Source organism: Sceloporus occidentalis, unplaced genomic scaffold (assembly GCF_023333645.1).
Source record: "Sceloporus occidentalis isolate IW3139 unplaced genomic scaffold, rSceOcc1.0.p SCAF_1, whole genome shotgun sequence".
NCBI classification, from domain to species: domain Eukaryota; kingdom Metazoa; phylum Chordata; class Lepidosauria; order Squamata; family Phrynosomatidae; genus Sceloporus; species Sceloporus occidentalis.
Window position 1 is genome coordinate 54619017 of NW_028316981.1, and position 17349 is coordinate 54636365.

Sequence of the window (17349 nt, forward strand, 5' to 3'; positions counted from 1 at the left end):
TTGCATTCTATGCAAAATATAAACAATAACTAACTACATTATGATGGAAGCCAGACAAACTGATATTACTCTTAACTGTAGACTTATGGGAACTTAAGTATGCTACATGAACTTGACTTTTTTTCTATAAAAGATAGTGAAGATCAATAAATAAAATAAGTCTGAAGTTTTTCTGCTCAGTTCCCTAAAGGGCTGCTTTTTTGTAGTGGTTCTCAGCATACGTACCATAACCCTTCTGTGATACCAGCACAGAGTAGAGCACTGCCCACACCCTGCACCAAATTCAGCACAGCGAGAATCCCAGCATAAATGTAGAAACTCTTCCTTGCTGGGGGGGGGGGGGGGGGAAGAGGAGAGGAGAAAGAGACAAAGATGCTTATTCAGATCTAAAGCTATATAATTCCAACACTACAATCTCTTTGGTGGACAAATTAATTTTGAGCACTGGAAACATCAGATCATAAAAAGGAGACACTTGTGAACTGCCTATTTCAGAATATTCTCCATCTATGGCCATTTATGGTCATTACATAACTTTAAGTTACCTGAATTTGTTCACTTTCCTCTTTCCTGGTCTTCCTATTATGTTCTGTCTCCACAAGCATAAGCCATTCTAAAACCACTTGTCTATTTTGTTCATTGTACAGCACTTAGTAGAGTGTTTTCTTTTAATAGATCAACATTTTGTGCAGTGTAAAGTCAGAGATGTAATTCTGTACCATATAAAAAGTACACTGAGGAAAAAAGGCAATGTCATCCAGAAACACATAATCAATTGCACAGCTGCTTCTTTCATGAAGAAAAAAACTTGTAGAGCAGGAAATCAAACACACACATACATCCCGACCAAAGGAAGCACTTGAGCAGAGATTTCAAATTGCTTTTTCAAAGAATGCAGATGTCCTACAAATAGAATCTTGCCCAAAACATCCTTGTACTTTCTCCTCAGTAACACTTGCTCATGAAGATACAACGGAGGAAAAAACCTTCAAATATAGAGGACCAACTCATGCATTGAGTTCCCAGTCCCAGGACAAGAGCTGTTTGCCTCAAGGCAAGTAATTGCCAATCAGTGGCTACACTTTTTGCATGCTGTTACAACTCCAGACTGGAATACTTCCATTTGGGAAAAGGGGGAAATTGCTTTGAAACTTTTAATGTGATCAGGACTTCTGGTCACTTTCCTTCCATCACTCCTGCTTCTAGGATTTGATCTAAGAACAGCTGAACTGTACCATTTTTCTGGGGTTTAAGGAGTTGTAGATGGCGGTAACACAACATTGTGTGGATTTGGGGGAATTTTCAGCAAAAAAAAAAAAAAAAAAATCACCCAGGGAAAAAAAATAATCTGAGAAGGGATGTGAAAGCTTAATGGGTCAGAAAAAGACATCCTGGGGGCCACATGTGGACCACAGGTTGCACATTGCCCACCCCTGTTCTACTCAGTGGAGTTACTGATATCACATCTGTGCTCATAGCTTCACCTAGACCTTTAAAGAAGAAGAGGTGTTTGGGTGTGTGTTTTATCAGCAAGGCAACAGAAGGCTTTCTTAGTAGCTGCTTCTGAACCATCTGCCAAGAGAGGTCAGGGTTCCTCCCTACTCTTGTTCTTCCACCAGCAAGCAAACATCTATATTCAGTCCAGAAAGCTGTCTGTGGTTGAAGAGGGTCTAAACCAGTTGGGTGCTGGCTAAGTCCTTTATTGTTCTATTTTTATAATATGTTGAATAAATAATAATAATAATAATAATAATAATAATAATTTGTATTCTACTTTTTCACAGAGAAATCAAAGCGGATTCCAACAGTATAAATAAAACATCAGAGAATTAAAAATTACAATTTAAAACCCCCAAAATCCCAACCCATCCCCCAGTGATTAAAAACAGTGATCAACATATAAAAAAAGATTAAACATCAAAAGATTTAAAATTATCCAATAGGAGTACATTAAAAATTAAAATTTGGGCAGATTAACATGAGAAATGAATCTTCCTCTAAAGGGGGGGGGGATGGAGGTGATGATAATTTTAGTGTTGGTATCAGTAGAGGGGGGAGGCAAGTCTAATAGAGCTAAAGGATCTAACCTAGTCTGGGAAGGCCTGCCGGATTTTGATATTAATCTTTATTTTATTATGATGAGTCAGCCTGATTGTTTTTTCTGGTAGAAAGATAAGGTATAAATTAAATAAATAAAAGAAATCTGCTATTGGAATGAACATAAAGACAGAGAGTGTTGGCAGTGCTGGCTGAAAAACACAAATCACTTACATGGCAGAGAAATACGGTCCTTCAAGGGTGTTTTTGGAAGCATCATCACAAATGAATATACCTGTTGAGAAAGAAATCAGTAGGTGAGATGGGGAGGAGGTGACTAAAGGAAGATGGATGGAGAATACCTAAGATCCTGGCTCATTTGTCTTTGAATTTAATGGACAGGTTTATAATACATCAAAAATAAAGATAATAAATCAGAGAAAAATACCTTACCAGAAAAAAGAAACAGGAGCTTGCAAGCCAGAAATGCCTTCCTCCATGGCCATAGATATTGAAATCTTCTGCTGAGAGTCTGGCATCAGGATACCGGATTTCCAGAGTTCCCTGAAAGATTGGTAGACCAGTTCAGTGGGGTTAACAGAAGAATAACACAGTTTACAGATCTATCCCATTTCTAGCATGAGATGCTGAGGAAAAGGTACTTCACCTAATTTGGAAACTACTTCATTCTAGTACACCACAAGATGTGTCAGTCAATTCAGAAATACCAAAGCATCAGAGAATGGCCCATTAATCCAATTGCAGGAGGCCTTCAATGAATGGTGAGAGAGGAACTTATGAATCTACTAATATATTGGTAGTAGTGTTACAATATTTTTATCATTAGTAATCATTAATAATTATCATTTATATTTCTTGGAGAAATTTTAATCTTACAATTAAAATACCCCTCCTTATCAGAAAAAAGAAACAGGAGCTTGCAATTAAACTGTATAACTAAAGTGCAATCTTATAATTCAAATGTAAACAAATGAAAATACAATACAAATGATATATAATACCTCCCTCTTGTGTTACTCGTCATTTGATACGTAAAGCCAGCTTAGGAGTTATAGAAGGTGAGATAAAAAAATAAAAAGTAAAAATTTCTTTTTATTTCTTCTCCACTAATCACAGCCAATCAATCACTGCACTAATCACTGCAATCAATTGTAATATCTTCTCCTATAACATTTTCCAGCCTATCAGCAATGCTTGCTGAGATTAAGTGTCTCATATATCTGGGATAAACTTTCCAAAACCTCTACGCAGCAAGACTAAAGAATGTGTGATTTGCCAAATGTTGTTGGACTCCAGCTCCCATCATAAGTCAACATTGGCTGTACAGGTTAGGGCTGACAGCAGTTGTAGTCTTCGGGGGGGGGGGGTGTCATTCCATCCTTGCTGTAGAGTCAAGAAAGAATGAAACTGGACTCCTATCATAATCCTAAATACATTTGCCAGATTCCTGCTGAATGGAGTGGGACTGTCCCTCTCCTAATCATGTTTGCTCACTGCCAGAGAGTCAGTATGGTACAGTAACTAAGAGGATGGAAATGGCATTTGGAAGAGACATGTTTGAGTCCTCATTGTGTCATGTAGCTAGATAATCAATATCCTACATGGTGCAGCCAGAGTATTACTGTTTGTGCAGTTCTGCATCCCTCCCGATCTAGGAAGCCAATTTCCAAAAGCACAGCCATGATCATTTATTGTCTGAAGTGGAGAAGACTGCCAAGCAATACCCTCCTAAAGTCACTGGAGATTCAGGAGGGCAATATCACCTCTCTTCTCTTGGCTGAGGAACTATGAGTGTGTGTTTCTTGCATACCTCCCACCCAAACTCCAATAAATGGCTGTGGCAACATGCTTACTAGCTGCCAGGGGGAGGAAGTAGATGTCATGCAAAGTGGGGCTGCGTATTTCTTTTTGGAAGTCCAAAAGAAAATATGCACGTGTGTAACTATGCACACAAACATCACCCACAGGGTTTCAAAAAATGGGTAACTATGGTGCAGTCATTCTGTTATGAGGATAAAGTGGGGAGGAGTAGAGCTTTATGTATGTATCCTGCCTTGTGCAACTTACAGAAACCAAATACTTACTATAGGTCAATCTGCTTGATACTGTATATTAGTTCCATACTGCCTCCCTACTATATGGAACAACTATAAACCTTTCATACCTGTGAAAAAGGAAATCTAACTTCATAGATTTAGCACATGTTATGAGTGCATCTGCATAATGCTGAGACAGAAGCCAGCATGGTTACATCAGCACTTCTAGACAGTGTTCTGCCACTTAGTTTTAAATAGGAATCATCTGGAATATCATGTGGTAGCTGTACATTTCCTACATTTCTCTAAGAGATGCCAAAACAGCAGACAAGAACGCTCCTGTTAACACAATGGCATTCCATGCCACCAACAAGCCTGGACACCAGCATGATAGCAAAACAGAACATGCTGAAAATGTACAAATGCTGCATTGTTCAGACTTCCTTAATACACTAAGCTATCAAAGTGCCTCACAATCTTTTGAGAAGGAGCCACTTTCAGATCAGAAGTAATCTCTGGGGATGAACGTGTCTGAGCACAATAATCTTTTTTTCTCAGTTTAGAGAGAATGGAGAAGCCAAACCTCTAGCTATAGAAAGCTCTAGTCCTGGGCCCAACAGAGAGCCTCTTGAACTGAAGCTAAGTAGGAATCAGATATGTGGCATACATTCTCTGTTTGTTGCCAAGTAAACTAAAGCAGAACCCACAGGGCTAGAAAAAGAAAGCAAAAATACAATATGGGATCATTTTTCCAGGTCACCATTCAATCTGACCTATGAAGATTTTACAGGCACCTTCAACCAACACTACATGCAAGCAAGAACCCAGCAGGAGCTGAAGAAGCAGTGCCAAAAAAAAATGTTTGTATACAAGTAAAGTTGCCCTTTGACTCTTCGATTTCAGATACCAAAATGTTGTAGATATTCCCTGCAAGAGCATTCCCCTAAGATATTTTGTCTTAAACAGACATTTATGTGTTCTCTCTGTGGCATGGAGAAATATCCACTAGACTTGAAAGTATAACAGACCAGATTTGGAAGCATAACTGAAAGAAAGTGGTCCTTGCCTTGTTATGTTTCTGATACTGGTGTCTGTGTGCATGTACTCTGTGCAAATGTATGCCAGTTGAACTATTCCAGATATAATATTGTTTATCTAATGCTCCTCTGTGATCAAAGGATAGAATTGATAGAATAAAAACATCTCTGTGTTGCTTTTTTATTTCTATTATTTGGGGATAATTCATACACATGAAATCAATCTTTTTCTACACTACAACTAGTGTAGAAATACAGTCCGCCCTTCTCTTATGCGGGGGGATCCGTTCTGGACCCCCCCCCCCACGTAAGAGAAAAACGCCAATGCTCAAGCCCCATTCAAATGAAGGGGCTCATGCCCACAGCCGCACAGCGGCAGCACGCAGGGTGCACGCCATGGGAACGCGCCCCATTCATGTGAATGGGACATGCTGTGCCTTGCACCCCGCATGCTCAAAGCCGCGTATAACGCGGGCACACTGTATATTGATAAATGAAATATGTTAATGAATTTTGTATTGTTTTTGACTTGTTAATTCTTCCCTTTTATATAGAACAGAACTTCTATCACATTATTGTCCAATTTTTATCATTAGTTCTTTTTCCATAGTGCTTGGTTACTTGTATTTTTTGCTTGTCTTGTTAGACATCATATTTGTGTTGCTATCATTAAGCTATTCTGAACCTCTGCTTTCATTTTAAAATCATTTAATTAAAATTATAATAATATTTATTTGTTTCCTGCCCAATCACACGGATCCGGATGGCTAACAGCAGTGGGGAAATACAATATAAGAAAATACAATATTAAAAAAAAGAACCATAAATGCTAGTGGACTGCAGGAGCTGGGTGAACATTAGACGAATTTCTGAATCCTATAAAGCTTTCATGCTGGTTAGTCAGTTGCCTTGCCCTGGAGAAAGGGTCTCTCAAAACCCCAAGATCAGAAGCAGGCAGACTTCAAGTTAGTGGGTTCCAATTTGTTCATTTGCTAGAACTCCATTATTCACCAACCAGTGCATTTGTCAAAGGAATCAACCTCAAATGAAAGAATTCAGAGCCCAGAAACGTATTCCGAGAACCAAAACTGCATGAGACACCCTCCCAAGTCTGGTCTTCATGCTCATTTTCTTTCATTCATTTGGTTGTTTATATCCCATCTTCTCCTCTCAGAACAAGGACTCATGGCAACTTTCCATTTAAAACAAAACCAATAATTACCCCAAGTTGCCTTCATTTTAAAAATTTTCTTGTTTCAGGGTGATTTAAATATAATACATTCCATTTTTATAATGTATTTTATTGTTGCTGAAGTGTTTTAATTGACTGTATTATATATTTTATTGATTAACATTTTTATTTATGAACTGCCCTGGAAAGTCTTTGCTCATAAATAAATGCATAGAGAAGCAACTGTGGGTAAGAAGTCCTACTACAAATTACCTAGGTATCTACTAAGAAATCCAAATCTACCTTCTGTCCAGGCCTATTCCAAATGGTACCTCATGGAGGTGAGTTGGCCTATCCCATCTCAATGTTTTCCGTAATGTTGACATTTACTTGGCATGGGCTTTGTTCTTTTACACCCACAATAAATCCAACCTTGGATTTTTTTCACAAATAGGCTGTCCTCCTCCCTTGAGGAAATGAAGTAGAAAGGCAGGGGCTTCTACTTCCGTAGTGCTTACCTGGGTGACAGAATAAGCCAGAGACAGCACCGTTGTGATAGCTAATACACGCTTGACACTGGATTTGCTCTCCAGGTGACCTAAATGCAACAAAGATCATACCATGAATCATTCCCTTGACACACTTCAGAAATTTAACATTCTTTCTTTCCAACCTATTCAACCTATCTCAAGAATCCAGCTCTTTTTATCCAGAATGGACAATGTTTCCATCACATGTTTCCATCTCTCATCATTAGCTATGCTGGGAGACCTACTGGAATTAGTAGTCCAACAACATCTAGACAGCCACATATTCCCCACTTCTGCTTCTAAGGATGTAAACTGCCTCAAGAGTACTGTCAACAGCTGGGGAGAAGGCATTAAGAATGGGGTAGGATGGGATGTTGTTGCCTTTATACTATGCCAAAAACAAAACAAAACACATCCCCACAAAGACACACTCCATACAAAACCAAAGGTGGGAAAGCCCACATAAAACTGGTTACAGTCGAATAACTGCCATAAGAGCATTTCACTACATTCACCTTAACTTTTCTATTGGTTATTATAATTTGTCAAATGTACTCTTGCATGTGTCCCACAGCTATTGTGATACTATTGTGAGACAACTAGCTCCCTCTAGTTGCCAGTCATTATAGTAATATATGTACCATACCACTGAAGACAACTTAGGTTCTTTTTTATCATTCTGTGGTGGTTTGCATTACAATGTGTTGCATCATGACTGTGATAGTGTAATCGAAGTGGGACTTTACAGAGGGGTTTTTGGTCATATGTTTAGTGTTCATATTTTTGTATGATTAAATTGGTGGGCTTATTTTAAAAAATTCATTTATTCCCTACATATCTCCATTTTCTGTAGTACTGTAAATTGCTGTCACACTTCTAGGTCATCGTAAAAACATCTGTGTGATCACTGCTGGAACAGGGTGCTGGATTAGATGAAAACTTATCCATATTGCTATACTGTTTATTTGTTATATGAATCTGTAATTTAAAAAAATATGGTTGTTCTTCACGCTAGCTACTTTGCTCTATTTTTCAAATAAAAAATACAGTATTGCCTTTAGCAAGTACATCTGGATTCCTTGGAACAAATGGGCAACAGGTGCTCCTTTAATTGCTGCAGACTGATTGTCTGGAAATGTTTTTAGTTTAACAAGCTTTTGAAAAAAATTCTGCATGCACAAATGTCCTTTCTGTAGCCTGACTAATATGCCCAAATGACACCAAATGTGTAGCAAGTGAAAACAGGTTGTGTGCAAGCTGGATGGCTGAGGTCCCCACAGCAGAGCAGTATTCACCATGCCTCAATTGTCTCACCTAGGAAAAGGGCAAGTGTGCTAAGCCACCCAAAGGAAGAATCCTTACCAAATGCAAGGCCCAGGATCACCATGCTCAGCTCTATGGCTAGAAGGAAAAATCTTGTGATTTCCCAAAGGATCTAAGGAAGACAATACAGGTCAGAAAGAGAAAGACAAAGTCAAGACACAGAATGATCAGGCTCTGAAGAGAAGCTAGCACACTGATGCTGCAGCTTTCCTCTCATCAGAAAGCTTGCTGAAAATAAGAAATCCTTCTTAGTGTCTCCTCTTCATGACCTAATGCATGGACGCTCACTCACATGCATTTTCAGGGTTAATTACACTCAGGACTCTGCATTCTGCAATGCTACAGGATTGCAATGTTAATCTTTGTTGTGTTTTTGAACTTCTGGTCCATAGGCTAGGCAAGTGGGAGGAGAATACCCGAATCCTCATTCTCAGCCCCTGGGTGCAATATGTGCAAATTTTGGACTGTGAGAAGAAAATGACTGAAACTTTTAACACATTGGATAATTCTTGACTATACCTAGGAGGTGAAGACACAACATTATACAATTGGCTTCTTTCCCCTATAAATATTACAGTTCAGTTTTTTCTGGGCAGAGAACCAAAGTTGATTTAGCACATAAAATTGGCAGATTTTTTTAAAAAAATACATACAATGCTGGATTTTCAACAGAAATACAGAAATAGCAATGAGACACAATATACTAGCCATTCTCTGTCTTTCAGTCCCTGTAATCATCCTGTTTCCACTTTTGTTCAAATCCAGAAGCTGATTCACCCAACTCTAAAGCTTATTCGCCCTTAAAAATACATGGCAATCCCTGTCCATATAGTTTGATCCCTTAGTCCAATCACAATTTCTGTGCTTTGTCCCAAATCTTGCCACGCTGCTGGATTTCATCTGACCCATATGCACCCATCAACTTCTGACAGTTAACTGACACAGGTTATGTGCCTCTTTTCCACATGGCACAGAACTTGTAAGAATCATCCACTCTCCTAAGAAAGCTCTAGGAAATAGTCCTTGGTTGCTGGTCAACAGCAAACATCTATCTTGGCAATAAAATGTCTAATTAAGAGTTGTTGTTCTACTGTTCTTACTCTGAATCAGGGATGTGCAATTCCAGGACTGCCAAGTTGGCAGTTTACCCTGCAACCCACCACATAGTCGGGGCAGCAAGAATATGCAAACTGCGGTGTATATTTGAGGCACGCTGAAGGTGGGCAGTATCATCATTGATAATAACTGATAACTAAATAGAAGATAACTAAATAGAACTAAAACAGCAGTATGGTACTGCCACCAAAAATGGTGCTGTAGCTATCAAGTCCATCTCCCGCTCTGGTGCCAAAGCTGATCTCACCTTGTCTGTAACTGTAGCAGCTGTTGATGCGCTGACTGTCATAGAGACAACGGCCCGAGCGATCCCAACCACAGCTACTACAAAAACCTAAAACAGAGGAAGTGAGCTGTTCAAAGCATATTCAGTTACAGATTAGCTATTTTAGTTAAACACTGACAGCAACGATGATAATTAGTAGTACTGGGAGTGGAAAGCCAACAGACTGACCACAGAGGCAACCTTTTTAAATAAGTGCCAGGCTACCTCAGTCAAGAAACATTATACAGTTCTTACACCAAAGGGCAACAGAAAAGTTTTAATGACTAAATATTTTCAAGGCTTTGAGGGAAGGCACAATCTCTTTCTCTTGCCAATAACAGAATCATCATCCCTTCATGTTATCTGTCTATATTTTATGTAGGCAACCAACATTAGAAGATCAACTGATTGATGATGGGTGCTGAAACCAGGATATCTGAAGTTGAGCTGGAGAAGTGCCTTTGGCATCTAGCCCTTGCCAGCCTCTACTTCCATAGAGTTGCTGTTACTCCTCACAAGACTAGGACTGTGCTAACTGCTGGTATGGAAAACCTAAGCAGCTGTTCCTCCCTTCCCAAGCCTTCAGCTTCTTCAGTGGAAAGGGTATGTAAAAGCAAAGGCAGCGACAGGTGGCTCCTGGTTGGGGTCAACCCCAAAGAGGTGACATCAAAGAGGGTAATCCCTTGGGAGAAAGATAGGGGCAGAAATTAAGATGATATGCTCTGAGAGACTTGTGGAATCTGAAGGATTTCTAAATGATCTAGGGAGTCTTCCTACTGACAGGGCTGGCAGTCCTATCAAGGCCTCGTTTCACTATGGAATGGAGAATTGGAATGGAGAGAGGGCTATTGGTAAATTACTCCTAAACATCCAGTCTAGTGCTGTGATGCCTGTAATTCATCTTGATTTATAGAAGATCTGTGGGCAATGAAGCAGTTTGTATGATGGCTAGATTGCACATGGTGTAGGTCTTGGAGTGAATGTGATTGGAAATCAGCAAAGACTCTTTGTTGTGCCTACTATGCAGGAGTGAGGCCAAAAAATCATATTACACCTCTAAGATTACATTTTAACCTCCTACTCAGTGGGACTTTTACAATTGAAGAGATGTATTTTGGGTATAGACCTGCAACCTGACTACCTGCTGTAAAAAAATTGCTATGTACTTTGAGGAAAAAACTGCTCACATTCACTCTGAACTTGACACCACACTTGTTACAGAGCCTAGGGAGTTATTCAGTACACCGTTGGATCCATTATGTGATCAGTATCACTTACTGAGGCCTGCTGATGTGGACAAGATGTGTGAAGCAGTTCAGCCTACCACATGTAAGCTTGACCCAACTCCAGGATGTGGACGTATTTGGAACACTGATGGACAAATTACCTCCAGATGGTATTGGGTGCAAACATCCATCATTTCCAGCCAAGATGTCAAATGATGGGAGTTGTAGCTCACTTGCCCCAATGCAGTGTTTCAAGCTGCAGCTGGAAAGGGGCCATTGAAGGGCAACCAGAACAACCAAGCCAAGCAGCTCTTTACACAATTTCAAATGAAGCAGAAGAATGTGTGAACATTTCCTAAAGTAAAGATATTTTTGGTTTCAATAACTGGCCTGCAATGATTTATACTAGCTTCTCTTGGAATTTTTGTTTGTTTTTCTGGGTTTTAATATTTGTAAACTTTTTTATATAATTTTAATTGATGATATGTGTTATTGATTTGTTTTATTGTCTCACATTTTTGTTTTGTGTTGTACACCGCTTTGATCAAATTTGGAAAAGCGGTTTATAAATAATAAATATTATTATTATTATTATTATTTGTTATTACTGGGACCAAGTTTGCAATCCTGTAATTTTATAACTCTAGGCAAAAGCTGGTGTGGGTGTGTGTGTGTGTGCACGCATGCACACACATGCCTTCATATCACCCATAGATTTATGGCAACCCCATGAATTTCATGGGGTTTTGCTAGGCAAGAAATACCCAAGTAGATTTGCCAGCTCCTTCCTCCAAAACACAATCTACAGCATCTGGTATTCATTGGCAGTCTCCCATCCAAGTACTAACTAGGACTGACCGTGCTTAGCTTCCAAGGTCAGATGGGTTCTGGTACCTTCAGGGTATTTGGACCCTTAGGGCTTACAGTACTCAACATCTTGAAAATGTAAGCTTTCTGTCTTTCAGTGTTCAAAGTCTTTGATAGTCACTGAAGAGATATTTGAAACTGAAAAAGAACACACATCATGTATGTCTTTCCCCCCCCCCCAAAAAAAAAAAAAAAAAACACCACTCTGCACCCCTCTCCCCTGGGATTCACCCAATATTTAATTTATTTAGATCCAGTATTTCTTCTGACATGGGATGACTTACAACAAGGCATTTTTTAAAAAAGGAATAAGCTATAGCCCTAATGATAAAGGGGAAGAATTGTAGGTTAGAAAATCAAATAAGTATATTATGAAATAAAACTTTAGTGGAAGAATAGTAAGTTATGAAAAAAAATGCAGGTCACTTTGGTAGGCAATTTAAATCTTTGCTTTTTATGAGGCACACAATATTTAGAGCCTTCCTTGTAACAGATGTTATAACAGCAGTGTTCTGAGTCTCCCTTATTCAAAGGTCACACGTATCCTAATTCACCCTGTTCAAACAGACATAATGTTGTCCCCCACTGAAGCCCCACCGAAGCCGGGACTCCATTTGGCTGATACATTAATCTTACTGACAGATGCTGTAAAAAGACTGAGGCCATGAGGCCCGGATAGACAGGTCTCTGGCTGCCACACTTAACAATGCTACACAAAGATTCCAGCAAGACATGACACGGCCTTAGCATCAACTTCCACATACCTTCTTAACCTGCTGAAAAAACAGTGACTGAGAGTGGTGTGTACATGTGCAAATATCCTGTTTCACATTAATCCTCCCACCCTGTACTGTCTTCTGTTTATCCTGTTTTCCTCCCTTGTTATGTATCAGTAGAATGTATCTACTTCCTCTCTAAGATAAAGCCCCTGAAATAAGCAACTGCTTTTCCTGCCGTCACAGGCACTGCTGCAAAATGAAGCTGCTTTTGATGCTATAACGTTACAGTGCAAGGCAACTCTTACATCAGCTTCAGTGCAGTAGGGACCTTCAATATTATGTCAAGACCATAAATACTGCAAAGGCCATTACATTACTTCATTAGGGGTAATACTATACAGTTCATTGAGGTTAGGAACACAGTGCTCCCGTGAAAGCAGAAAAATCACAAATAATTTTAAAAACTCTGGTTTTTTAACCTGAGAGAATACCTCTATTGGAATTTCCAATGCAGGTCTATGATCCAGATCTGCTAGAGGTTGACCATAGAATCATGCTGGGGGTCCTACATATGCCTAGAGACGTGTTTCCTCTAGAAAACTCTAGTCTGGGTCCTCCAGTGTGATTCTATGGTCCACTTCCAGCAGGGAGACTCTACAGAACCTAGAGATTCCTAGACAGAACCTATTGATCAAATCCGTGAATAATTAAGACCGTAAAAGTCAAAACCGCAAATGTGGAGGATCAACTACATTCAGAACTACCATGAAAATGTCAAAATGTGTATTTTGACAGGCCTCACTGTAATACTGAGGCCTGGTTATGTTGTAGATGGACAAATTCTGGTTTTGCCTATGTAGAGAGAAATTTGTTGCAATTTGCAGCAAAATAATATATGCTTCAAAAAAGTATTCAAAGGCGGGTTACACACCGCCATTAAAGTACGGAGTCAGTCCGTACTAGGGTTAGGAAGGTGCGGTGCTTCCGCACCCCCCTAACCCTAGTACGGACTGAGTCCGTACAAAATGGTGGCTCTCCTTCCACAAGGGGGCCGCCATGACGACATCACGACCGCGCCGCCTCTATACGGGGCGGCGTGGACGTGACGTCGTCGGTCTGTGCCAGGGCGCTTAGTGCGCCCTTTCTGCGGACCAGGAAGGAGCTCCGTTTCGGAGCTCCTTCCTGGTTTGCGGCGCCGCTTTGCTCCCTGCCCTCCCCGCCGCCGCCCCAAGGACACCCCTTTTCAGGCTGCGGGGAAGCGGCGTTTTGCCGCTTCCCCGCAGCCTGAAAAGCGGTGGATCGGGGCTTCAGCGGCTGCCGTTCTGGCAGCTGAGGCCCCGATACACCGGGGAAAGGGGCGGGTACAGCCCGCCCCAAAGAGGCGGTCTGTAACCCGCCAAAGCCATTGCAGAACCTCTTCTCCTCAGCCCTTTTCTTCAAGCGTCTTGCTCCACCATTTCAAGTTAGCTTTACAACTGCTATTAACTTCCCAGACTACAAGGGGTATTGGGGTGTTTCTGAGAGAAGGAGCAAGAGAGAGAGAGAGAGAGAGAGAGAGAGAGAGAACTTTCTACTAGGTTCTTCCTTTGCTAGTAGGCATAACATAATTGTAGATCTGAGAAGGGAGGATAACATTCTTTTGAGCAGCACCCCCTTTTCAATTTAACTCTTTTCTCCTTTGTTGCTGTCATATACCACTCTGGGAAACATCACAGGCAAAAGGCAAGGGTCAGCTGCTTCCTGCGAGAAACCATTGCTGGTCCCAGCATTTTGCCCAGGGTGGTAGCTGTTGCTGCTCTTCCTCCTCCTCCAATAGACAGGCTTCCCTCCTTATTCCCTACAGAGGAAACTTTTTAGCTTAAGTAGGAACTGAAAGAAAGCAAAGGAACAGTGGGGTGGAAGATCATGCATGGATGTCAAAGCAAATGGAGACTTCAAGGCATCACAGCTGCTAATCTGCTCCACCCTGCCACACTCAAAATAAAAAGGGGTGGGTGGGAAAGAAGCAGGGGAAGAAATCCTCTCCCAAGATGAATAATTAGGTCTGAAGCAAGCATAAAGGAAATATCTCTCTACCACCACCCTATGCCTCTCTACATGTCTTCCAACTATTACCAAGGAACAGCTTCAGGTTTTTTTTTAATCTAAAATGTATTTATTATAGAAATGTGGAAATTGTGCAGACTGAAGATTAAAAATAAAAACCACAGAGATCATACCACATACAGATTCCATCACAGAACCCTTTTCCCCCAATTAATTCATTTATTATCTTTCAAGGTCATTTATAGGGATAGCCAATACATACAAAGGCTTTTGAAAGTGTATGGCTCCATCTGGATTAACCAGCCACAGGGAAGAGGGGCAGAAAGAAACCTGGATGCATCAGAGAGAGAAGCAGCAGCCACACCTCTCTCCAAGGAAAGGTATAATTCATTAACTCCCAATTCAAAAGGACAGGGAAGTTCTTATAAGGAGAAAACAGAAATATGTCTTCTTTGCCATTCTATTGAGAAAGAGCAATGTAATCTAGCTCCCAAATGCCCTTTCCCCAAAGGAATCAACGTTCTGATTATTTGTGCTGTATGGACAGATAACTCCAGATAGAGAGTGTGCAAATGCACAGTAACAAACACACTGTTGTGTAGAAGCTCTCCTGTTAGGCAGGATTGTCATAAGATTTCAGTAGACCCCAGGCATTAAATCCCTGATCTGGAGATAGATGCGTGTCAAGTGTCACCTGGGCTGTTTACCAGCAGAAGTGCCTTTACTCACCAATATGTAGAAGGTGGTGAAGATAGGACTGGAGGTGGCATGGATTTTGGCTCTGGCCGAAGGCAGCTTCCAAAGAAGAAACCCAAAGAAAAGCACATTGGGAACAAGCAGCAAAAGGTCCCAGTAACGAACTCTAGAACCAAAAGGAAAAGATAACATAGTTTTTGAAAGGACATTTTCCTGCCTCTGATCATACAGAAAGTCAGACAGCTTAGTCTATATATAAAAGACATTTACAAAAACAGCATCTCACCTGGATGTCCCAATGTCTTCATACAACAACAACAAGCACTTGTGTGGTACTGTAACATTGGTGTCATTAAAGAACTGTGCCGTTGTCAAGGGAACAGAAGTCACATTGTCCGGCAAAGTCACCAGTGTAGTGGCAGGCGTGTCAGTGACATTGTCATACCACGAGAACCTCTCTGCAGATGTCCCCGATAGAGACATCCTGCCACAGTTCTAGGAAGGAAGGCAAGAAAAAGGGTCAGTGGCATCAAGCAATGGATAGTGGCAAAGTAAAAACATACCTCAGGCCACCACACATTAAGAAGTTTAAAAATAATACCCAGAACCCCTCTTGTATTAACCTCAGAAATTAATAATGGCTTGTATTACTGAAGCAATTCTGAGTTCCCAGAAACCAACACAGACAATCCAATCAATTATAAATAATGCTTCCCCTTTCTTCAGAGAATCTCTAGTTCACTGCACTCTTTTAGTTCCACCTGTAATCTTAGACACCCAAGCAAGTGTCAGCACCACTTCATAGTGCTGTCACCACCACGTAACTTTCATGACTTTGTAGCAGCATACAGCTACTACTATGGGACAACCAGTAGTTCCCTTCTACCCATAGGACTGACTACTGCAGCCTGTCACCAGCTGCTGACTTGCAGTTGTTTTAGGCTACAGCTCCCACCATCTCTCACTATTGACCAAACTGGGTGAGAGCATGGGAATTGCATTCCAACACACCCAGAGGCCATCAAGAAGAGAAAGGCAGGACTAATAGAATATATTTGATATGGTGCTATCCTTGAAGAGTATTTGGAAACACCATCTACCGTTCAGTGCATCTGCTTCCCTTTTTATTGTTTTATTACGATTGATAACAACTTTCCCACTGTGATTCACAAGCCACCCTGTCGATTTTCTACTGTTGAACCACTAGGGAGTGGGAAGAAAAAATTGTTGAAGTCCTTTTAGAAAGCTTCCAATTAATTTCTAGCTTCTGGTGGGTTTTTTTTTATGTTTACCCAATGTTCACTTATACAAAATATTCCATGTTTTCACACTATAAGTTCAAACATGTTAAAATGATATTCATGTAACCATACATGGAGTTCTGGCTTTCTAGGGTCCAAAATTTAGAGTTATAGTCACCAAAATGCTCTAGAAAGGCATTATTTCACAGATTTGTCTAGGCAGACTAAGACTGCATTCGTTGCCAAGGCTGACAAGTCGACAACTAATTGTTCTTCCCACTTCTTGCAAAAAAAGGAGGCCATCACAAGACAGCTCCAAAGCACATTACCCAGATTTGTTTCAAGAGCTGATCATACCTCCAGCATCTTGCCTGTGTGTGTACGCCCATTTTTGCAAACTTGTGAGGGATCCAGTAAATTTTTAATGATTTTTGGCTGATTAGCAAGAGTAACTGGCACTTCTTCAGGGATGTGACATACTCATCTATCCCCAAAATGCATGGAACCCAAGAAACATCTCAATCCAGCTCTTGAACAGATTAATAAAACAAATGATTATATATTTTTAAATGCCGTATCGATTTAAATATACTGTGCTTCAGTTAGTACTAGGAAGAGAAAAACTCTTTAAATATCCCAAACTAGCAGCACTTTACTTAACAAATAATTGTGACTGTCCACTTAAGGTGAAGGAAAAAATAGTAAGTAACTTTAACAATCGTCACTTATTACTTCCCATAATCTTTTTTGGCATTTGCTGTCTTCAAGATGTAAACAAAATTTCCTGTTTAATAGAAATGTGATATTAAACAGAAAAACCAGTGTAGATATCAACAATTTGTAGATGATTCATAAAACATAAAGCCACGTGAGAGTTTGTTCCTACTATGGAATTAACTAAATATGAATGTTAATACTTAACATCTTTGTTTGCTTAATATCCCAGGTTCAATTCATAGAATGACTTGTACCTGAAACCCTGGAGAATCACTGGTCTTCCTCAACATATTACCCTCTC

The 17349-nt window shown here is 40.3% G+C and overlaps 1 protein-coding gene across 1 annotated transcript in view; it reads right to left on the reverse strand.

Moving 5' to 3' along the window:
• The window catches only part of TPRA1 (transmembrane protein adipocyte associated 1), a 37277-nt gene that overhangs the window by 9638 nt on the left and 10290 nt on the right, over positions 1-17349 (reverse strand). Inside the window, exons 2-9 of the mRNA XM_089521341.1 lie at positions 15377-15585; positions 15124-15256; positions 9519-9605; positions 8195-8267; positions 6821-6900; positions 2491-2601; positions 2272-2332; positions 226-328 (exon numbers count right to left, since the gene is read on the reverse strand). Of these exons, the coding sequence (XP_089377467.1) occupies positions 226-328; positions 2272-2332; positions 2491-2601; positions 6821-6900; positions 8195-8267; positions 9519-9605; positions 15124-15256; positions 15377-15573 (845 nt within the window). The 5' untranslated portion in view covers positions 15574-15585. The remainder of the gene's footprint in view (positions 1-225; positions 329-2271; positions 2333-2490; positions 2602-6820; positions 6901-8194; positions 8268-9518; positions 9606-15123; positions 15257-15376; positions 15586-17349) is intronic.